Source organism: Ceratina calcarata, unplaced genomic scaffold, assembly GCF_001652005.2.
Source record: "Ceratina calcarata isolate Rehan_Ccalc_2016 unplaced genomic scaffold, ASM165200v1 scaffold180.2, whole genome shotgun sequence".
Classification (NCBI taxonomy): Eukaryota; Metazoa; Arthropoda; class Insecta; order Hymenoptera; family Apidae; genus Ceratina; species Ceratina calcarata.
This window is the reverse complement of record NW_017139431.1, coordinates 1,230,476-1,255,005: the sequence shown is the minus strand read 5'-3', so window position 1 is coordinate 1,255,005 and position 24,530 is coordinate 1,230,476. Positions and strand designations below refer to the sequence as shown.

The window sequence follows — 24,530 nt, the reverse complement described above, 5'->3', positions numbered from 1 at the left end:
TTCCCATGTAACCATGTTAGTCAATAACGACGAAATGAACCAATAAATTTAAATTGTCAGCGAACATTCAGAACAAGTTCATTGGTAAAATTGGTAGAAATTTTGCAAAAAAAGGAGATGGTCGATGTTATAGGTAAAAATCAATTTCTTTCCTTTGATTCAGTTGGTGAAGATCAAGCACGTTTGCAATTTAACGGATATCCTCTTATCGAGGGATGATGCGGGTCGCTTAGTATTCAAGCGTCATACTGGTCAACTTAAACCCGCTTGATTGCATCGATTGTAGCGTTTAAACCGGTGTCGCATCGGACAGACACCACGTCGATTTTATTCCAAACTTTTACATGGATCCCCGCGCATTTCGTCGCACGCGTTCTTTCTGGAATGTCTTTCGTACTATCACAAAATTGTCGAACGTGACGAGAAATAATCTGTTTCAGTTTCTGGTTTGTTGAGCGCTACGTAAAAATATAGAAACATGACACAGAATACTCATTAACACGAAGTGTGACATTTTTGCAAACTAAACTATTACAGACATGATGTAACATTTTGTTACTTGTTTAAGCTGCATAAATTAATAAAATTTATAAACGCGTTTGTCAATTGATTTATAACAATTCTGAATATTATTGAAATCAAAGCCGCCTGTCAGATTTTTGATTCCTTTGATAAACTCACCATCGAGCTTTATTTCAATTTCCATTAATTTCCATATTTCTGGCTCCGCTTTTCCGCGTGTGGTATTTATGAAATAGGTCGTATTAACATCGATTGACGAAGCAAGCGACATTGGAATATTTTAATTTCGTGTGTCGTGAGTTCGCTAATCATGCGGATGCATTGCAATCTAATCTTCAGTTTCCTTCCAATGACGCCTTCGACTTCCGCTGAGGATGGGGCACGTGGAAGCTACAGTCGCGTTGAAAGCGATAAGACCACTTATCGTAATAGAAGTTACGGATTTGAAACAGTAGCGAGGTAGAAGTTTGACTAACTCCACGTCGCGTCGCGTCGCGTCGCGTCCTTGTGTAAATTAATCGTAACGAACTTCGAACGGTTGCACTAAAAAGTTGAAAAGATAAAACTCGAAATAATGTCCTTTTCTTATCCTTGTTTATATTTATGCGAAAAATTCATTAAACTTTTCATTGGGAACGGTTGTCACTCTTCTTCCCACGTGATCACTGTCAATTACTTAGCTCGTTTTTCTTTCGCGTTTTCGCTGATGTGAGGAACAGCAATTTTATTACAATAACAGGCTTGTTACAAATGTCAGCGAATCCCTTGACCGAATTGGGCTACTTCAATTTGCCTTCTCGATCAACAGAGACGAGATAGATAGGCAAATAAACGATGAATCTGGATAACCCTGTCGTTCTGCAGTTGAGGAATGTGGGTTATGAAGATGACAGTGATTACGAGGAGTTCGTGTTATTTGTTTGACTCAAACAATGTCGATCACCAGTTCCTAATAGAATGGCAGAATTTTGGAACACATAGATAAGATGGGATTCTCAGCTATCGCATATAAAGCAATTTAATTAAAAATTTTAATTTCAGTATTCAAAGAAATATTCAGTTAATCGATACACACTAGACTAATCAATTCAGATTACTTAAATATCATGTTAAAAAATATGTCTACTTACCCGAGGAAATTGTTGCTTGAAGATATTTTATTTCCACGTTAAATTCCAATAATCAGTATGATTTTCACAGTTTTACGTAATTGAATGGTTAAACGAGCTTCCATCGGTACTGATAATTTGACGGAATCATATTTTCAATTGCAATATTGCAAATTTAACGATGAAAATCTCGTCGAACACTTACAAGAACGTGTACCTATACGCGTTGAAAATTTACTCGACTCGCATCCGATCGCGTTGAGCCCGAATTGCGTTTGATTTAGCGGATAAATTTTTACAGTAATTTGCACCGTGATCCATTAATTTCCCAATTAACAGGAACGGCGGTCGTATGCATGTTTCGACGGTATTGAAATTACGTGACACGCAGCAACGGAACGTCTACAAAGGCATGGCGGATGTAACTAAACCGACTGGATGACTGAAAGTAAAAAATTAGCAAGATCTTTTTTCGTCATCGAGTACGTCTGGGTTCTGATGCGAGTGCCGAGAAACGTGAATTTCTGTGGCTGCGTGCGCCGCGCGGCGTGTCACTTACCGTGGGAATTCTAATTGAATTCCAAGTGGATTCGCAAACGTAACAGCGAACACGCATCCTGATCCCGCGTATAGTCTCGCGTTGAAAACGTTTCTAGAAATTCCTACCGATACTAATCTGTCCGTGGTCATTGGTGCTGGAAGAACGCGTTGCACTCGAAATGTAAAACAAATAACTCTTGTCTGGCAACTGTTGCATCGGGACCTCACTAGTATTGATTTAATATGAATCGGATAACTTTCATCTTCCTGTCATACAATCCTTTCTTTAAGATCTAACAATCATAAATATTTCTCCTACTATTTGACGTGTGATTTTAGTTGAACACATTAATTCATAAATAATATTAAGTACGCGACAATGGCAATAAAGTGATTATTGATTGTGCAAATAGGTAACTCAGTTATAATCAATTTCCATGTAACGCGATTGCTGCCTTCAAAGTTCGTAATATCATTTAAGTAAAGTCTCGTTGATTAGCGAAACGGATTAAAATGATACTGAGAAATAGGTAAGTACAAATTGGACAAAGTCAGTTAGATTAATTTTTTAAGAGGAAACTGTCTATAATATTGAATAAGGTCCGATTTAAAGGGAAGAATCCTCGGAGGAGGGTGTTAGGCGTGGATAACGGGGAAAGAAGACACAAATCGTTGCATCGTGTTTTGCGACTGCGTCAAGGGAGCGTGGATCCTCCACGGGTCCAAGTTTCGCTTCAGTTTACGGCGCGCTGTCGATTTCGCCGAATTGACGTCCCGTTCCTATCGAGATGAGCTTATTCATCAGTGCACTTCGGCTTCCCAATAACAACCTCTTCATCCTCCATACCGTGAAAAATTAAATTAAAGAAAGAAGGCAAAAAACACGCAAATAATCGTGATACCAGTTGAAAATATCGGGAGAACGATGTCTAGGAGTATATTTCGATACGCAGTTTCAATATGTTTTTCCTGACAAACTTTGTGCATCGGCCAACTCGTGAATTAAAAAGAATACTCAAACTTTTCCGTCACCTGATTAGTTTCCCTTTTGAGTGGTTCATTCATTCTTAGAATTATTCCGGCGACTTGTCAAGGAATCGAAGTAACGTGTACGAATGTAAAAATAACGAACGAATGACGCAGGAATCTGTACTGTATAATTCGCCAGGCCAGAGTACGGAGCATCGTTGAGACCAGAAATTAGGCACGTGTGAACGCGACGAATTAGCCAGACAGGACGAGGAGACGGAACTTTGTGGCCCGCCACGAAGGCAAGGGGAAGGCCTCGTGAAAGGTAAATCATTTACGAAGTCTCTGGCAAATCGAGTTACCGATAAACAGGATTCATCGAGTTACTCTGCTCGGTAAAATTTTACAACATGAGAGCAAGAGTTATGGGTGGGACAAATTACATTAGTTCTACAAGCATCAATAATAAATATGTAATTTAACAAGAATTGTTGGAGGCTTACGGAAGTGTAGTATTCAATTGGGCACGCTTAGCATTCTTTAAAGTGATTCTACTTAGAGATCGTCACTCGAGTATTTCGCTCCAAACGAATTGAGTCCTATCAATGTTTTATAAATCGCGCGAAATAAAAGAAAGCGGATTTCAAGGGACGGGTAAGGAAAGTACGGTAAATCCTCGCGTAGCAGTGTGAGAAGTGGCGAATAATTGATAGGCAAACATATCTCGCTCAGGAAGCAAGCGTGTTGCATCTCGCAGACACATCGCCGCACGTACAAGTAGTTTTCTAATTTTAAACATTAATGCCTCGGATCCGACAACGTGTGATCACGATTTCGTTAACGCTGCTTTATATCAACGTCGTTCATTTACAAGGTACGGGTTTTATGAGCGACATAGCGATCCGCATAGACGTAGGTGTTCCAACGATCTGCATGCAACGAATCCATCCCTTCACCTTTACGTGTCGTGCCAATGAAAGATAAAATTTTCAAAGAACTAGTAAACTTTGAACACTGCAGGCAGGAAGTGATGCGAATTGGTTCTATTTCGTGAATGTATAATATGATACGATTTGCGGCGTGACTAGTTTCAGTTCAGATTTCCATATGCTCGAAGAACTCTACGAATTGTTGCAACTGCGACCGAGTAACTTCGCATTTTATGGTACGCGCGTGAAACGAAATAGAAAATAATGCTAACCGAACTGGAAATTTCGATCGTACCAAAAGGGCAAATCAGTAAATGGAACGGAATTCTTCGATTTCTTCTTTGCCTCGAGCTTGCCTACGATAATTGAACGGAAAACGCGTTCCCAACGACGCGGCTGCTGTGGGAAGAAAAAGGAACACGAGAGCGTATAGATAGGAAGTAGATCGGGAGAAAAGTTTTTGCTTGTCTGCTCTGGCGCGAGCTTGAGCGAGATTCTCGGTAAAGAATTTTAAGTTCGCGGGATAAATATGCAGAAAATCTGCGGCGACGAGAAAACAGAAAATGTTGACTCCAATTTACAGTCGTGTTACTTCGTTAAATCAAAAACTTTCTTTCTCGTTCGCTAATACCACGTCTCGTTCTATTCGACAGTTTATGATTATTCTCACGTATTGGGAACTTTGTTTAATAAACAGCAGCCGTGCTGTCTCTTAATTTAGCTTCACTTCGATTGGAAATAATTTCTAAGACTGAAGCTCATTATTCGACTATAGATTTTTACACAAACTAAAATATTTAGAACATAGAATGAAATTCAAATATGTTTCGCTTTTCATCCACTTTGCTTTTGATATTTAGTTTAATTTGGCAGACTTATATCTCTTATGAATCTATAAAAATCCGAACTCATTAATTCTGACGCAGAATATTAATCGAAAGTAATTAGGGAGTAAAAGAATCAAAGGAGGACGGCTATCGAAGCAACACGTATTAATATAATCATACGTCATTGAAGTTTATTAACTTAGTTACAGCTCTTTAAATTCACCGATGTCATATGGCAATAAATCATCGAAATGTTAGAATTTACCATTATAAATGAAATTTCATACATTTAATAGTTCGTGAAATATGTGATAAAATATAGCTCTCTGGAATACATTGGTAAAAAGTTGTACGTTACATTTTATGATCGGATTTACTCAAAATGCAATTACGTACGATTACTTCATCACAGAAACCAGATATTTTGAACACATGGAATGCATAATATATTTCCTAGTTTGTATAGCGAGTCGACCGAGGTTGCCGAATCGATATATATAGCGGAACGATGTTAAAGGCTTCGTTCTGTCCAATTAAGACGAGCCATTCTAGAAATGCTATCGACCGAAGCATACGTGCATTTTCGATATTTCGTAATTCGATGTACCAGTAACACTGAACGCAGATATTTAATTCATCATTTTTGTCATTTCTTATCGACAACCTTAACTATGATAATTCTGTCGTTCATCCTCCTACGATGTCGCTTTGCAGTCGGATATAAACGATGTCGTGAAGCTTTATTTGCAATATTTTCTCAAACCAGCTGCAGTTTCAGAAATAATTGCAGGTGAAACTTAAGATGAGACATCTAGTATTAAGAAGAATGTACAGAGGATCAGCCCCGACATTTCAAATTGTCCAACTTTCCGAAACGGAGAAAACCGAGTTTTTTCTACTTCTAAGAAAAAGTCATAACGCATTATTCTTTTCGAGAGTAAAGTCGAAACAAGGAAAATTATATTTTTCTATTACTTATAATTTGATCACCAAGCATGCATATTCATCATTCTCTTTGTTTATCGTAAAAAAATACTGTGGGCGTCAGGGATCACGTGTCATCGTGAATTGTTGTTTAAACTGTTGAGTACTGTGTGGGATTCGGCATGTAAATCGAATCAGAATCGCGGAAATCGAAATTGCATTACTACAGTCAAATTGGAAAGCGTTCTTGAATGAAAATAAAAAATGTGAAAAGCGGGTCTACTCAATCCATCGGCCTGGTGTAATGTCTTTCCAAATGGCATAGATTAAATCTCAAGATCAGGAAATTAACACGACGAGGGCAAACAACCGTTTCGAATAGTCGAGGAAGATAATTAATTCCCTTTAATTACGTTCATCGACTGGGGTGGATAAGAACCGTCCGCGGACGATTGGTTCTTTCCGTAGATCGCTGGAAAATCCGTGGACCGTATGCTTTTGTTCCCTTTCCGTTGAACGGTGGATCAGTATTTCCCAAGTGACGGATTACCATCGTACAGGAACCGGTATAAGGAAAGTGGACGAGTTTGAAAGATGCATTAACTTGGTAACTCGGGGAATAAGTCGGACGAAAAAGATTTATTCCATGAGGAAACGTTCGACGCACAAAACGTTGAGGAAACTAGAGCTTACATTTATGAATCGTGCCGCTTCTTTTCTTCCGTTGAAGAATCAGAAACCACGTCTGCACCAAAGCCGTGCTACTTGCACCGCAATGCGAAGAATTTCTCCGTTAGTCACACGCAATTGATATTAGACTACAATGAAAGCAGGGATGCTGCTCGGTACGAGACAATTGCGTTATGTAGAAAGGAATAAAATGTAGATTTCGCTGAGAAGCAAAAGCGGAAGGGAGATTACAAATAAGCCAGATTAACTTCAATTATTTGATCCGAGAGCTGCGATGAGAAATCTTGTACCGTATGCAAATGTGACCACCGTTATATCTCAGCGACTGTTTCTCATAAATTAGAAGCTACTTCGGACTAACAAGCATCGTTGTAACGTTAAACTGCTTTCATAAAGTAAATACTCGTATTGAATATAAACATTAACCAGTGCTCTTGTGGTTTAATCTTCTCACGTTCATCGTAAAGGGTAAGATCGAACGGGTCTCGCGTTACTGACCAACAATGTGGGTGGTTGAAACGCATTTCAAGAATGTCCGTCAAAGCGTGCTCGGAGATGTTTAAACGGGAATAAGAAAGATTCCGCGTATAAACCGGTATCGATCGAATTCTTAACGCCGCAAGGTTCTTTTTCAGAAAGAAGCAACGCTTGCTCCGTTATGGAGCTAAAAGGTGGAGACATGAACAAGCGGTCACGTCTGGCACAAGTGGCCCACGAGAATTGGTCGCGTTAAGTGAGCGTTCAACCGGGAGTGTCTTCAACTGAAAATCAAATACAATTAATTACCGTCGCATGAGGTAGATAAAATTAAATTGGAATCGGGATTGAGGGATAACTATGCTGAATAAAGTATGAAACAATTCTGGCGAGATGTCTCGTGGATTGTAACAATAATTCGACTAATAAATCAGATTAAAAGGGTTAACCTGTTATATAATGGAAAAAGTGAGTCAAGTTAAATTGACAAGTCACTGGCAATAGTAGGGCAAACATGATATTTCAGGATTAAGCGAATGTAAAACGATCAACGTCGTATCCACTTTCGTAACACGAAGTGTTGTCAAAGTGTGACACTTGTGGAAGATAAATTGGAATTTGATTTCTCGACGGTGTTAGCAAAACTTTCAAATTTCGTTCTTTTGAACAACGTCCGGTGATAAATTTTTATTCCGTGTGTTCGTCACAAGAGCTTTTGAGGAAACTCATTTTCTGGAGTAGCGTTGACTATAAGAGCAACCACAAGAATCGATCTACACCACGGAAACGATGATGAACATGAATGTACGATACGAAGGAAACTGCACTTTCTGTTATGATTTTCGTCGTTCTACTAATATTATCCTTTTATTGGCTTTCGATAACGTGACGATCAGTGCGCGATCTTCTAACGCTGCGGCACGGTTCCCGGCGAGACAGAATAAGGGAAGCCGGGCAAATTGAGTTCCTTGGCGAGAATCTCTGTAAAATCACACACCGAATCGCTTTAATCTGCAAACTCCGTGGTCCTATTGAAACAGTCTGGACCTCATGAGGCGAAATCTCCACGAGTTTATTCGGACACTCTCGCATCTGCTTAAGCAGATTGAAACATTCTGTTTTACGCAGGAGATATGTTTCGTTGAAATCCTTTGTGCAATATTAATGGCAATCGAGTGTCTCCGGGATGAAACGGAATGTAAAACATTTCCCATGCATGGCACGCAGTTTATTCAGTAGAATTTGATTTCACAGTTGACGCGAATCGGTTGACCAGAGATATGTAGGTCAACATAGATAGGTAGGTGATAATTACAAGGGTGGAAACAAGAATGTTCAGCTTACGGAAAGCTGAATCCCATATTAAACGTAACGAAATTCCCGATTGCCAAGGTAACGAATTAAAAGCGATGTCGACTGCAGACCCAAGACTCCTTGTTCGGCAATGAAAACGATCCGTTTTAATTAAATACTATGGCAACGCGAGAAAGAGAGAACGTCGGTTGTTTCATAATCATCTCTCGGAAACGATTAAAGATTCCCTGTTTAACCGTTGTAAATTTTGCGACCTTTTTTTCCTCCGTTTCAAAGAGGTAACCTGAGATCGACGGAAAAATTCATTCAGGGGTGTAATTTGTCGCGAACGTTAAATGTTATATCGTCGAAGAAGGTAATGGATTCAAAGGAAATGGTCGATTAATTAAATGTCTGGACGACTAGATTGTTTTCATGCTTCGGCATGTTCTCTCTCGCTACTTCGGCTTCTTCTCCATTTCGTTATTTTTGTTTCCGCCGTTCTGAGCATCGAATTAAAATTACGGATATAAAACCATTTCTTTTTTCATACATCTTTTTTCCTTCCTCGTTCTCTGTGTACACGCTGGGGAGTGTGTTTAATGAATTAAGAGAAATCGTAGTTACTTCGATTTTTAGTAATCGTGAGAAGAATTCACGCTCGTGGATCGTAACGTCCTTCGAGTCGGGTTTAATTAACTGCGACACGAAATCCTTTCAAGCGATGAAAAATCGATGAAGTTTCCATCAAGCGAAAGAATCAATGTTTTTCTTCGTAATATATTTCTATCTCCTTGCACTGTTTATCTCGTGTCAACTGCGTTTGATCCCCAGCTGGGACCGTGCAATTTTTCCATCAGACCGTTCTGCGGCACAGGGAATCGCGTGTAGCAAGTTCATTGAAAGAACCTCTGCGTATGCAAAGAAGGTCAGTCCGTTGTCTGTGGACGACGATACAAAGTCCGGATCCCCAGGGCTTGCAATATCGGCGTACATTCGTTGAATAAAGATTTTGCAGGTCTAGCGAAAATCGGTGCGTCCATGGGAACATGAACGAAGTTTTAATCCCTCAGATAAGGTTCTCGCAATACGTGTCTTGCATCGAATAGCGAACTTCTTGGATCGATCGAAAAATGTAATTCGCACACGTTTGCCTGCGGTCTGGCGTGTTCGAGACGCAATCGATATAGAGACACATCAGAAATGTGATAATTGTCCATCTTGTGTATATATACGGAATATCGTCCTAGATTAGCAGTTGTGTCTAAGTGACGCGTATTGCCATGGGACGTTTGTCATACAAAGGACGATTATTACTGTTAATAACGAAATCAGCCATCGTAATCAATTGACATTTGCTCGTCTGTGTAATAATCATCCTCCTTTGTCTTGAAACGCAAGTTCAAAGCGGTGTTGAAAGAAAAATACAGGCGCGATGAATAGATTGTATGTAATTGAGTTTACATTCTGGAATCATTGGTTGGCCCAATTCTAGATACACGATGCATGGTCCCTTTTCATTCTGCTGCACTCACCGGTGTGGTGTTAAGCGAATTTTTTTTTTTATTGCATCTCAAATACATTAGTGTATCGTCCTTTTTAATTACCGGACGCTTGTTCCCGAATAGAATTACTGGGAACACTGGACCGATAAATTAAGGTCCTCTATCGTACACTGGCAACGGTATAACGCAATTCCTCGACCACGCTGTCGTGTCTGCTCTTCACAAACGATGAATTGACGACGCGATTTATAACTTTTCTACAGCAGCGCTGATGATTCGTTGTTTTAGTAACTTTCCTAATTTTCTAAGACCTTCCGTAACACTGAGATACAAAATTACTGGCTGAATTTACTCGCCAAGAGATCTTCATTTCTTACATGCACTGCAACTGACGCTACTCCCTCGTTTCTTCCTGTTTTTGATGCACGTCCTTGAGCATTCAAATGCTAGATGACGTCGTAGAGATGAAGAAGCGATACGTTAGAGGAACGTGGGGAGACAAAATAGGCGGGCGTTACTTTTACGAGGAGTATCGTAAACGTTTCAAAATGCATCATGCTCCGTGATTTTCAACCTGAGAGAAATTCATATCAGGTAAATAGCGTTAAAAATCAACGTCTTTGCAATGATTAGGAGAAATAGCTCCTGCGAGACGAGTCATTTCTTATAAAGAATCAACCACTTCATACTTAGAGCTGCTTTTATTCATTTAAGCGTGCGAATATGATCGTCAAGGGGCGCAATGCTACCTCGTTGAATGGAAGTTGGAGGTACCCAATGGGACTGTAAATCATATTAAATCGAAAGTACGTGAAAAGATTTTCCTGTCTCTATTAGACTTTTATTGTTAAAAATCCACATTGGAAATATGTTCTATAACGAAGCTGTACGTATGATGACGAATGTACGTGGCACTTGACGGCAGGATCAGTCCAGAAGCAGTAGACGAACGTAAAGTAGCGAGATCGTAGCCAAGCGAATTTAGAACGTTTGGGACGTTGAAATTGATAGGAAAGTGGGAGATTTCGCTGGAATGAATCTCGTACAGATTCCTTCGTCTTGTAAACCGTGTTAGATCCGGATACGTTTGCATCGTGATTGATAAATTCTCGGATCACTCGCCTGAACAATTTTCATTTTACTGGAATGGTTACCGAAAGATTGAAGTTCGATTTAAATCTTACGAATTCTGAAATCTCAGAAACCCTGAAGACTTATTTTCCTTGCCGATGTCCCATCTACGACACGAAATGCTTCAAATTAGCATCTAATAAATGATTCATCTATTAAAATGAATGTTCCAACTGCTTCTTACCATCATTTGTAAAACCCTTCTCATTAGTACAGTAGTTGATGGTAGTTGGAAGTTCGATGCGAAATTTTCCCGTCAATTGGAAAAGTTGGATTCTTGAGATCATCAAAGACCCAACAAAGTTTATCATTAACTAGCTTCTCCACGTTACAGTCGGGATGCCGGAAGCGAATTTGAAAGTAGAGTGAAATCAAACTGCCGTAGGGGATAGAAATCATTCTAGTGCGTCTGTTAATCACAAATTTTTTCTTGACGTATTCTCAAACGCATAGCGCGTTTCTCTATCCGTTCTTATCTACATCGCGAAAATGGTATTTCCGTTTCATTTTGCTAAGCCTTAAACCACGTAAACGCTGTTTCAGCGGACGCTTCGTTAAGCTTTCCACGAACATTCGCATAAGTTACGCGGCAAACTGGGTGACTTAAAAAATTATGAAGCTAGCGCAGTGTTATACATATTCCTGACGCCTGGTCAGTCGTCTGAAATAATTTAAAAGCCACGCTACGTTTCATCGTAAGCGACGTGTATCGAGAGTTCTTTTCAGATAAAAATATTCAACATTCATGCGCGACGAAAATATTTTATAACTGCGTTTCTCAGATGATGTGATGTTAGGCGATTTTAGAGACCATAAAGCACATATGGAACTCATTAAGTCCATAAGTATTAATCTGATGTCGTATTTTATTGTAGCATTTTATTTAAAATACTAGTCTTCTGTAACTACTGTACTGCTTACGTAACTGCTATAGCTCGAATCTGTTTAGTTTTACCCTTCACGTGGAGAGAGAATCATAATTCGCCCTAGAAGTAGGAATGTTGCCTATGTATGCTGTGTGTATATAGCCGGTAAAAGGACGTGAAAGGAATTCCAAGTGAGATCTCTTGTCAGAGTTGACTTTTAACAGTCATTCGTGCCCATCAAAAGTTTGTTCATCGTTCTTCTTCGGTAGTCCCACTTTTAGGAGACCCCTCGGTTTTCTGTCATGTCTACGACTTGAAACCTCATAGTTTTTCTCATTTATAGGGATCGAATATTCATTGATTATATTTTCAGACTAATACTAAATGTCAGCAGTTCTCAGAGAAAATAAGGAAAACCATTGGGAAATTCGAAAAGAGCATTTGCTTGCTCCTTGTTCGTGTTGTTCGATTGTATTTGAATGCATATGAATATGCGCGACGTATTAAAATTGCTTGTTGAAACATCGTCGCCGTGCTCATGCCGCCCATTTTTCGACCAAAACTTCACCGGCCGTTGGTTTCAATCCGCTTACCGCGCGCGTGGCTTACCTCCGCCGAGCATGTAAATGACAGACGCATTTTTATCATGTCAAATCTGAGCACCGCAGCCATAATATCCCTTTCAACGAACAAAGCCAGGATTATTGTCGTTAAAAATTGCATTTAATTGTACTTCGCTACGCTATGTATCACATGGCGTCCATTACCAGAATCTTTTTGGACGAGTTCACCTCGTTTAGATAGCAGGACAATTTATTTTATATGGTTAATTAACAGGCGTCGCGTCGCTTAATATTTCTGCGAATTCATTTTAATCGCGAGGGTAGAGTCTTTTTATATAATTTTAATAAACGTGCTTTGACTAAATGATGCAGATATTTCTGTAGTCAGTGAAATTCCGAGATCTTAATTTCCTTCGACACTGAAAGCATATGAAAGAGGATAGATAGCACATCTACTGACTGCTATAAATTGATCGACGCCCGTTCCATTGACGAGTTTGGAAATGTTAAATTGAAAAATTTTATTGAAAGGATGCAATCTATATTCTGAACGTTTGAAATCCTCGAAAGAGATATAATGCGAAGCGATACTTCTTTCATTTGATCCACGATCATAGATCTATGAAGTTTCATATCCTTTATTTCTGTCTAACTGTAGAGCTTGTACATGTTTCACCGTCTGTTCGAGAACTACAGTTGGTCACTTTTAATGCGAGACGTCGCATATGTTATTCTGTTCGTGTACCGTCTCCTGTTCGAACTCATTCATGAACTTCGGATATAAATCTACGGTGATTCATGAGACAAGGTGGGTCGTATTAGAGCGCCATAAACCTTTACGACATAGGATAAGGGGCCACTGGGAACAGGTTGAAACGTATATCGAAACTCACGAAACTGTAGAGCCGCGTCAAAGTCACTCTTGAGATGCTTGAGACATAATATCACAGCAAATGTGTAAGATAAAGGAACATCGAAAGTATTTGAGGTTCTACGAACGCTTACATAAAAACAATGACAAAACACTGAAATTTTAGCCGTTACTAGGTATTACATTAATAAAACACTGCATATTGGATACAGTTTTTTATTACACGTTTTAAACTTTTGGCAAAGATCTTACGGCTCATACAATCTTAACTATTTTTCTTTAAACGAAGATGATCTTCTTTCGACTTCAAATTTATGTAAACAACGAAACATTTGTTCCGTTGAAAAGTGTCACGTCTGACTCGTAGCGAAGTGGTACAATAACTTCGCAGTCGAAAGAATCGTTACTTAGGTGACCCCGTAAAGTCTCAAGAAGAACGAGGATGCATGCCTTACTGAAAGATGCACGTGAAATTTAAACACACGTTCACCGGCGTCGGATATACCACATATAAAACCACCGAGAAAAGCAATTCCTTTGAAGAGTCAAATAGGGAACAAAGGAATTCGGCCAATACAGCATCAGAATTTTATCTCTCGAAGGTACTGTAGCATAAGAAAAGTCATCGAGTATTTGTACTAATATTAATAATGAAAAATATTTGGTTATTACTCCGAGAGTAAAATATTTCTGCGAAATTTATAAACAGTGTATATTATTAACGATTACCTTAAAAAAATATAGAATTGTTTTTTCGTGAATCGCACAGTTTGATATTCTAAAAGCGAGTACATTCACGATGGAGTTTCAGGCCATCACTGTTCGTTTCGATGTAAAATGGCAAAAGGGTTATACATAGCACCTGGAGCAATCTGATTAATTTTTATTGTGCCGCGATTCGCTATCGGGCAGCCAGATATCGATACGCAAGTTTCCCTGGACAAAAGGGGCGACTTGAAATGAAAAACGATCGTATGGCGACAATTTTCACCATTTTCGGTTGTAGAATATTTTCGAATATGCATCTGTATCGAACGTAAATAACGAAAATGAAAGAAATTTAAATAAAAACTTAAGATATACCTTGATTACATCGTCCGTAGATAATGAGAATTTCATTTCACGGTCGAATTGTTCCTCAAACTCAGTTCCGCAGAACACCTCCTCTTCTTTCTTAGGACGATGAGCCTTTAGATTGCAAGGATACGCAATTTGTAATTCTAACGCGACTAACATCGACGCAGATTACACTCCGGCCCGCTGCGTTCTTGTACGTACATACATACATATGTATATGTACATGTCTTATCTTTTAAATTCGTTACACACGTGCATTGCACGAGCTGGACGCTATTATCGTTTACAGTCTGCCTCGTTTTTCACTCTCATTTCCGGAGAAAGACGCACGGCCGTCGCACGCCTCTCTATCTTATTCCCGCTGTGAAACTTTAAACTGTGTCAACTTTTCCCTAATTCAAATCTGACTGAATTAAAGCTTAGCTCGAATTTCGAGCCTGTGTGCTCTTCCGCTTCCTCAGGCGTCTTCACAGTTTCCTCGGGAGCCTGCCAACTTAATTATTTAACCCTTTAATCTTGCTGCTCGTAGCTTTTTTGAATAATAGACGAGTTTCGAAACAGATTACTTTCAAATTGTTTCATTATTCTAAGCAAATGATCCAAAATACTACACAAAGAGATAAAACCGTGAAACATAATAGAAGTATGGATTCATAATTCCATTCTTCTATACATTCGTCTTTACATTACGCTGCAAAGATCCATTCCACGTGTAAATACGTGAGATATTTCTATTTGAAAGAGTGTTTCGAGATATATGCATTATGCCAGTCTCTGAATACTTCCCTGCACCGTTCTACAGCCAGAATCATTGATTCATTTTGTTTGAATAATGAAAGTGAAAGTGTAATTAAAATGTAACGAAAGACAGAACCATTTTGAATAATAATCGACCTTATCCAAGATGAGCTACAAGATGAGATAGGTTGCTTAGCGAGAGGAATTTTTACAAGAAGCTGATATTTCGATGAAATATCGCCTGTCGCTCGGACGAGATCCATTTTATCTGTCCTTTCACGCCCCTCTATTTTAAAGAATATACATTGGATTTGCGCGCCGCTGTCAAGGAATGATATTAAAACGTCAAGACACAGTTTACAAGATGTAATTTCTCGGCAAGTGTCAATGGATAAAGCGACTGTAGGAAAATCGTTCCTACATGACAGAATGGCAACTCCACTTGCTTCTTTTTCCCCCTACGTGACAAAAAAAAGGAATAGAGAAATATTTTCGTCTGTCAAACGGAACTGTGTAACTCTTTCCTTCACTTTTTGTTTGCCAAACGTCAACGCTTGACGCGTTAACATCCGTTACGTCGGGCGCGTATCTATGCTGAACATTACAGACCATTTTCTGCGCACTGTGCCTAAACGAAATCGTTTTAAAGTGCTCATAACTCCGGCCGGGTAATGTGTGCATACCGAAAAATAAAACCAATTCATCTGGTCCGGACTGGAACTGTTCCGACACGCTTGATTCTTTTGTTTTATTTTCGGTCGACGAATTCACTACTTCCCGCTAGAACACTCTCGATAAATGAAAAACGCGTTTATTGAAAATATGTTGAAGGTTACTCTTCATTGTTCACGATGAAACAATATTGCTGAGTGCTAGTTCATTGATCGCCAGTATTTTCGCGTCGACACAGGATACATTTATGAATATCACCTTTCAATTTTTCAGTTTGTCATCGGTCGATTGGTGAAAACCAATTACGCGTCCATATCTCGCTGAGCAATTGTTATCCATTCGATTCGAGAGCGGGAATGGGAGCATGCAATGCTACAATTAACAAACAGGTCCCAGTACTGTCCGTGATTTATAGTTGTAGAACAGAAGAATTCGTCTGTTTGCTTAATTTTGAAGAATCGAATAATTTCCATGGAGAACGTTCGCATAAAAGAGACTACTCTCGAATTTAATATACAGAAAAGAAAATAAATCATGATGATGATTCGTGACAGAGAAACCGGATTACATTGTTTTACAGATGGCGACGATATTGAATGGGACGTTGTCGTTTCCCAGCGTCGCAGAGAACGGCGAAGAGGAGGACGACGACTACGTCCCGTACGACCAACGACCCGAAACGTATATAGTACCTGTGGTATTCTTATTAATTCTGGTGGTGGGTGTAACCGGAAATGGCATTCTGGTTCTGACCTTGTTGCGTCACGCCAGCATGAGAAATGTACCAAACACTTACGTGCTATCTCTTGCTCTAGGAGACCTGTTGGTAAGAAGAACGAAAGCTGTTTTATTGCTGTTTGAACAAGTAGAGGAAAATGCGCATGATATATGGAGATGTACAAGTGATTAGACGTGGAAATAATATTTTAAATTATGTCTTATGATGTATACATGAAATTCATAGAACGTTCGCAGCTGCATGACGCAAATACTGTACACTGCACTGCATTAAATTATACGTATTACTGACTGCAATTAATGTAGATTGTGGATAATCTCTGTACGCAATTCCTCATTATAGTGATTTATTTACATACCATGCATGTTACCGATAATCCACTAGACTCTATTAATTAGTAAATTCTCTGTATATTGTTTGATCGGCCTTGCAAATAAAGTTTGAAGGAAAGTGAAATGAAATTTTCCTTCATGCTTTGGCAATTGCAGTTATATAACTGACAGTGATTAATTGTAAACGGCAAATGTTAACGTCATCGACTTTCAAGCATTAGCATAGTATTTGTGACAGATAGAAAATCGGTGAGCATGAAACTGTGAATGTACACGAATTTATGAATATCTGTCGTATATGTAAATAGAATAGGATCTTCGCCCGGAGGAAGCTTCTTTCCAGATCGATTTCCTGTAAATCGAAAAATGTTGCTCGAGCCAGAGTGTCATTTGTATCTGGTCATATCGGATTTATGCAAACTGTCGTATCTGACGGATAAATCTGCCGTGTCTAGTGCCAAGGTTTTCTGTACCTCTTTTTACATCATCGATTTCGAGTAGGACGCACGTCGATGCTACGTCGTACATTTGAAAATAATCGTTGTTAAAGTTTCGTTATCGTTATGGCGAATCTCCTGTTGGAAAACGATATTGAATTCGCCCATAAATGCTTATGTAGTATAACGCGGGTTCCTCCAACGCGAATTCCTATAACGTGCCTAAGGTATAGCGACTACTGTTTTCGTATGAAGTGGTTCCTCGTACAGCGCGTTGAATAATAGAATACAAAAATTCCCTGCATTTAAAAATAAAATCTGCTTTAGTTGAGCGTAACGTATTCTGTTTCATAACTGTTTTGTTCTTCGATACGGGTCATTCGTATAATATTACGATATGAGTATAAATGTCAAGATGCGGATACACTAGCAAGTAACTTACGACATTTCTTGCGGAAGTGGCTTCTGTGGCTTGTCTAAACGCATCTGAGATCATTAGTCGGCAAGTTGCGTTGCTGTTCTCCGACAGCAAAACAATATATAGTGTAAATGTATCTTCTCCTGTTTCATAAGTTATTTCCAACTTCCATCGGCGACCGACATATTTGGTAATATTCCGTAAAGTGCTGGACAGAGGAAGAAATGAACTCTCACCCAAATGCTAGTGTATCCGTACATTTAATATAAATTGTTCGTATTATCCGAGAGAAATTCTCGTACGACATCCTATAACGCGAATTCATGTAACGTGTAACGTATTAATCGCGTTGTACGGAAATCTATTGCATTTCACACCAATAAGTCTGATGAGACGTGTAATTCATAACTGCGTGACGACCAGACATAAGTGTCGTTCGTATAATATCTGCTATCATTACGAACAAAAGGAACTATGTCAACCCAGATGGTCGTATTGAGTTAAGCAAATATTAAAATATCCACAATTTCTTAATATTTGGTAATAGCTATCAGCGCGTACAGCTTCTGACAAAGAAGAATAACGTCAAACGATAATTTACTCTTAAAATGGAATTTAATTTCTCATAAAACGAACAATTTTCACGAGAAAGGATATTTGAAATTCGTTGAAGGTATATGTATACATATGTAAATGTATTGATGTGAAATATTGAAGGACCAAACTTTTATAGTACACAATGAACACGTTTCGCCGTTGACAAGTTATAATCACTTAATTCCAATTGATTCGAGGAACAATATGACTGTTATGAACATTTTATTAATTTTCTCGTTCACTGGTGCACACAAATTCGACGTTAAATTTTTATTCTTTTATTCGGTCTATCGAGATTGTCGAATTTATGCTTTTTAACACAGTAAATTCTCTCTTTCACACCATAAAATTGAAACAATTAGATTTTATTTCAGATTTCGTAGCATGGCAAAAAGGCTGTTAATGAATTTTACAGAATGAATTTAGCAGGACGTTTGTGGATGAGAAAATATTTACAAGGTGAATTTTTTCGTGTTTCAGGTGATCATAACATGTGTGCCATTCACGTCGTTATTGTACACGATCGAATCGTGGCCGTGGGGCCTAGAAGTTTGCAAATTATCGGAGTGCGCCAAGGATATTTCGATCGGCGTCTCAGTTTTCACTCTGACCGCGCTATCGGCCGAGAGGTAAGTTGTCAAACCCAGTTACGGTAGGAGGAAATTGTTGTCCATGTCCACGGATAGGATAACTATCGAGACTTTGACAAACTTCTGACCCATTAACGGACTGATCGACCGGTTGTTCGGCAATCAAATCGCCACCGGATCTTCACTTCATTGAAAATGTTGTTTGACATTATATACACAATAAACTAAAGTAATCGAATCAGAATTAGCAGAAAAATCAGTTAAAAGACACCGTGACACAAATTTCTTAATTGATTAGTTTTAGACAGAACGAAAAGAAAATATTCTCTCTTATTGTATGTATCGTAGGTATTGTGCGATTGTGAACCCAATTCGTCGCCACGTAGCCGGTTTGAGCGCAAAACCATTAACAATACTAATAGCCATCCTTATTTGGGTCTTGGCGATTGTTCTGGCGATGCCTGCTGCTCTTTTCTCTTACGTGCCAAGCATATCGTTACAAAATAACCAAACTATCGAGATTTGTAGTCCGTTCCCTAAGGAGTTCGGTGAGTACGGAACGTTAGGTTGCCCAAAGTTCTGTTCCCCGTTGAGAGCCAACACTTTTACAACGCTCGAAGCATCGTATAGCATTCAGTTGTGCATTTCTCATCATGAATCGCAGGTGAAGGCTATCAAAGAGGAATGGTGATGTTCAAGTTTCTGGTTTACTACGCGATACCGTTCTGTGTAATAAGTGGATTCTATTTGGGAATGGCACGGCATCTTGAACTGTCTACCAGAAACATGCCCGGCGAGATGTCTACCGTGTGCAGTCGCGTAGAGCAAATCAGAGCACGTAAAAAGGTATCAAAAGTCAGCGACTATTCATTTAAAATATGTAGGTAAAATCAATGCGGAACCAGTCAAGACAGCACAAATTTATTCCAACGCGTTCATTACGAAACTTACATGCACGAGACATAATTGCTATCGTTTTAGCTTGTCACTCGAGTCATTAACATCAGCAAACACAATTACGAAGTAAATTGTTTACGTGAACCTGGCATGATTTATAATAAGGGTTATGCAATATCATGTTAAACTGATAGGCCGATCGAGCGCCCGTGAATCGAGTCAAGTTGAACTGCTTCTATAATTTCCAATAGAGAAGAGTAATTATAAATCATCATTTCCGCGAGTCCTCGTTCTCAATCAGTATACCTACCTCTCGGAGGGCAACCTATTACCTATTATACTGGCCGTATTGTTTTCTAATGAAAAGCAACGGTCGATCGCCTTGAATTACATCGATACACCGATCGCTAGAACTTTCTGCTATCGAGCAACGCCAACCCTTCTGCTTTATTGCGTTTACTTCGTTTCACTTCGCAGAGCACTTACGCGGAAAGTTCGTACCTAATTTAAAGAGAACTTTTTACGTTGTTTCATGTAGCTGGAAATTAATTTCCAACAAGTTGTACAATTCTCATTTCGAAAATCTTCTTTCTTTCACGTCAGTAGAACTATGCTTCTTTTATTTTTTATGACAAAAGATAATATCATTTTCGTGAAACTTACTTTGAAATCGGAACGTTAATACACGAGTAACTGATCAGACAACTCAATGCTCCGAATCGTTCCAAATCATTGGATAAAGAAGTGGCATCGAAGCGTGACAAGGAAAGATACCAAGGAAAGTTTCACTGTTCGCGTTCTCGTCTCTTACTTCTTCTGCGTTCTCGTTTGTTGGATCCACCCAACCGTTTCGCAATACGTTTCGATAACGAGAATCACTCGTCGCATCGGTTAACATCCACAGAATAATCTGCGATCCCGTCAACGTCTTACAATCACTCAGTGCGATTTAAATATATAAGTAAAATAATGTACTCGACTACATAGTCTATAAATAACGCGAATGATAAATCGTTTTCTGATAGCGGCTGAGAATAACGCCTGGGCGAGATACAATTCGACCTCTATCTGTGACCAATTCACACGGGGGCGAACTGCACGCGAATCGTAATGGTCCATTTACTCGAACGACTCCTTATCTCGTTCTAATTTTTCGTGACCCGTAAAAATATCTGCATTCTGTCCTAAACTTTCTTTTTAAATACTCTGGTTATCGCGATAACGTTTTTCTTCATCAGCACTTATCTTATTGGCATTGAATTATAAATAGTATTCCCCGAAAACTAAGTTAAATGTCAAATTTCTATTTTAAACGCGAAAACGAAAACATGCTGTCTAATTATGTTTTCGACTCTTCGAGTGGTCCATATCTTGTATTCAGTTATACTAATATTGATAGATAATCAATTCGCCCAGTTTAAACCGTCTGTCTATAGTTCCTTGTGATCGGTAGGTTGGGAAGATGGTGATTGCTTTCGTGATTATCTTCTTCATTTGCTTCCTACCGTATCACGTGTTCATGCTCTGGTTTCACTTCTGCCCGTCCTCAAAGTCGGACTATGACGACTTTTGGCACGCCTTCAGGATTGTTGGTTTCTGCCTGTGTTTCGTTAACAGCTGCGTCAATCCAATTGCTCTTTACTTTGTCAGCGGGACATTTCGCAAAAGGCAAGTACAAGAAAGATAATGAGTTTCAAGAAGCATTTTCTCTGTAAATATTCGATTAAAAATAGATCATATCCCACGCCGTAGAAGAATCACTTTGCGCTCGGACCGTTCCATCTATTCCGCATAATAAAGATTTTACTTATAGATTCAACGAATATCTTTGCTGTTGCCTGTCGACGAGGGCACGAAGGGCGGAGAGGAATGGCAATCGTAGCGTGAATTTCTCGCGAAGGCGACACGTGGGTGAGCCAGGTGCACTTTATGAAATCAGTTTCGGTTCCACGTTTCGTAGGAACACCCAAGAATTGAACTCGACTGCTCTTTACGAGCTGGGAAGCGAGGATATCGCAAGACCGACTTAAGATTCGAATTATAGGTAAAATAATCGAAAGTAGAAGAAAGAAGTCAACGAGTGCATGGACGTAATCGTCGTTGTCGATACCAGAGACACAGTTCAAAACCGAGGACCATTTAATAGCATTGGAAGTAAGATAGATTTACGCTGAATGCCACAGAAATTGCATAGCGCATTACAGGCATGTCCAAATCGCTGTTTTGAGGCTGGCTCCCGAATAGAGTGATAAGCCGATCATGGAGCGGAGAGTTGTAAAGTTGTGTTAGTGGTTGATAATAGACGAGCACTGTGACATTATGTGGCTTACTGGTACATGGAGATGTTGTTAAAAATCACGAACCGTGATTTCTCACGGTGATAAAAAAATCACGTTCATGACCCGCGATTATAGTCAATCACGACCGTGATCGCGATTTGGTACAGTGAGTGGATTTGCTATAATAGCCTTATTAATATCTGTTAAAGCAATTGGAAATAAATTTTGATTTTTAAAATATCCGATATAATTTCTAAAAATTTACTATTTATTTCGAAAGATAAAATTATTCACTTTCTTATAATTTACTATTTTAAATGTGCATGGCCTATGTGAGGCGCGCAAGTGACAGATTTTTAAAGAATCTGAAGCAATCACGAATCACTGTGAAAGAGCAGTTCTAGCCATCGACCATTATCACTAGTGCCACTAGTATTACTAATATACCTACCTGCCGTTGTTCCTTTATTATCGTCTCGCTCACACAGTCTATCATTTACTTTTACCCATGGTGTATGCTCGAATGACGAGCGATTGTAATCCGGTCCCGATCGGTGACCATACATATCCGGAGACTACTGTATCTCGACGTAAACTATGAATGAACTCATTCAGTACGAATGTACGCGTGTCATTTGTTCACTTCGCGAACGGCCTTGCATTCGACCGCGAGGTCGAACTACCACGGGCCACGGGCGAAATCGCAATTACAAGGCGGCTTCAGAAACCAACGCGCGCGTTCCGGTTCACCATACATAATATCAACAGCAATCGTCATCGAGCAAAAGGATACTGAAGCACTCCCGTGGACATGCCTGGTGTATAATATGTACGAATACTCACGAATTGCGCAGAATAGGTGAACAAATTAAAATGTTTAATTTCACCAGTGAATGCACGAATGAGCTTTGAACTTAGAAACGTAGTTTAAACATTTGCAACATTGCTAATATTATTAAGTGTGATGTAAGGTAAAGGAATGATATTTCAATACCACGAATCCAATTATACTTTGAAAGAACCCGTCCTTTAAACGAAACCGATCATATGGCGAATCTTGCTGACCAACATCTCTTTTGTATCCATACATCTGTATATCGAACTAGGTAACGCATAACATGCACAATAGAACTGCGCTTCGAGCCGAGCAATAACTCGCATTCCTACCACATTTTACGACCGGTGATCTGTGTGATATATTTTTACGAAATTCACTATTGCTTTAAAATTGCCAGTCAACCGTAAGGTGCATTTCAGTTTCACGCGAAACACGACCTCTTTTATCGATCTTCAATTATCCCATTCTTAAGTCGTGAACTGGAAATGAATTAATTTTCTTCAGCCTGTCGATACCTATCCTTAGCCAGCGATACTCCCCCTTTTTTCTACCGTGCTTCCCCGCCCAACTCCTTCCTTTATTACGCTAATCGACACGTCTGTCTCGTGAAACCGTTCGATGGATTGTATCGCGGTAAACAGAATAAAAGGGAAGAGAGGATTTCCAGCGTTATTAAATTGCAACGTGAGATTTAATTAGAGTAGCGAATGAGAAGGGAGCCTCCCGTGTTAATTGTATTCTGTCTGATGACCTTGCTCCCTTCGCCTGTTAATCGAGAATTTCTGTTTGACGTGTTGCACCCTCGTTAACTGGATTTAGCATCGGACGTCCATTGGCCGTCGCGTATCAATGCGTTATAGGTACCCGCGTCGCGTCGCGTCGTTCAGATAACGCCTTCTCGATGCCTCTATTATAACTGTAATTAGGCCACGCAGCGACTGAGACGTTTCTAAGAGAATCGATGTGTCGTCGAAACATGTATATTAAATACCCGGACCGATGCAACTATGACTCAGCCCTTTCTTCCCACCAAATTTCTTCTGTGACTCGAATAAAAATTCATTTCGCCAGACCTGAGCAGCGCTTGTTATTTCCATTAAGTCAGCACGCCATTCTTCATCCTCGACCGCCCTACCGGAAAAAATAAAGTTTCCCTAGAATTGCGAACAATAAAAGCCAATCTTCTTTGTTAAATGATTGCCCCGGGTATTCTTATGTTGGTTGTATAAAATTCTGAGTAGGACGATCTTTAAAGAAGAATGTACGAAATGAGAACAAAATTGCAGTACGATCGATATGAGTGTTCATAGTTCTCGAAAAAGCAATCCGGACAATAGATTAACCTATTTTTCTTTGAAAAAAAGCCGTTGTTTACACCATTGTACGATTTTGTTCCCATTTCACTTGGAAATCGATAACAACTTGTCCAGAAAGATTTATCATCTCGATCTCCGCAAGCGTTCTGTAAAAGGAGTGACAAACCACCGTCCGACGACTACCAGTCTGTTAACGTATTCCGCCGAAGTCCGAAGGAAGGGGGCGCGTGGCAGCCGTTTTTATGGGACACGGGGCACGCGTCGAGCAAACAGGGGTTCCTGGCATAATGCCGTGCATCTGCAGGGGAGGCCCAGTGCGAGGGGCACATTTCCAGGGGTTCCGAATGGAAGATTGGAGGGGGTGAAGCCATGCCAAACCGTCAC

At 39.5% G+C, this 24,530-nt stretch overlaps 1 protein-coding gene across 6 annotated transcripts; it reads left to right on the top strand.

The window, feature by feature from the left end:
• Positions 1-987: 987 nt before the first annotated feature.
• LOC108632971 (neuropeptide CCHamide-2 receptor-like) lies at positions 988-23,907 on the top strand. 6 transcript variants are annotated; one of them, XM_026811003.1, is made up of 9 exons: positions 988-2,701; positions 2,785-3,465; positions 13,565-13,818; positions 16,284-16,529; positions 18,707-18,855; positions 19,165-19,364; positions 19,481-19,662; positions 21,167-21,381; positions 21,527-23,907. In XM_026811003.1, exons 3-9 carry the CDS (start codon positions 13,678-13,680, stop codon positions 21,741-21,743), a joined length of 1,350 nt encoding a protein of 449 aa, XP_026666804.1. In that variant the 5' UTR covers positions 988-2,701; positions 2,785-3,465; positions 13,565-13,677; the 3' UTR covers positions 21,744-23,907. The 6 variants fall into 6 exon arrangements, with proteins under 6 accessions (XP_026666804.1, XP_026666807.1, XP_026666808.1 ...); XM_026811006.1 differs by lacking the exon at positions 13,565-13,818; XM_026811004.1 differs by lacking the exons at positions 988-2,701; positions 2,785-3,465 and having other exon boundaries at positions 21,527-21,624; positions 21,758-23,907.
• The last annotated feature ends 623 nt before the right edge of the window (positions 23,908-24,530 follow it).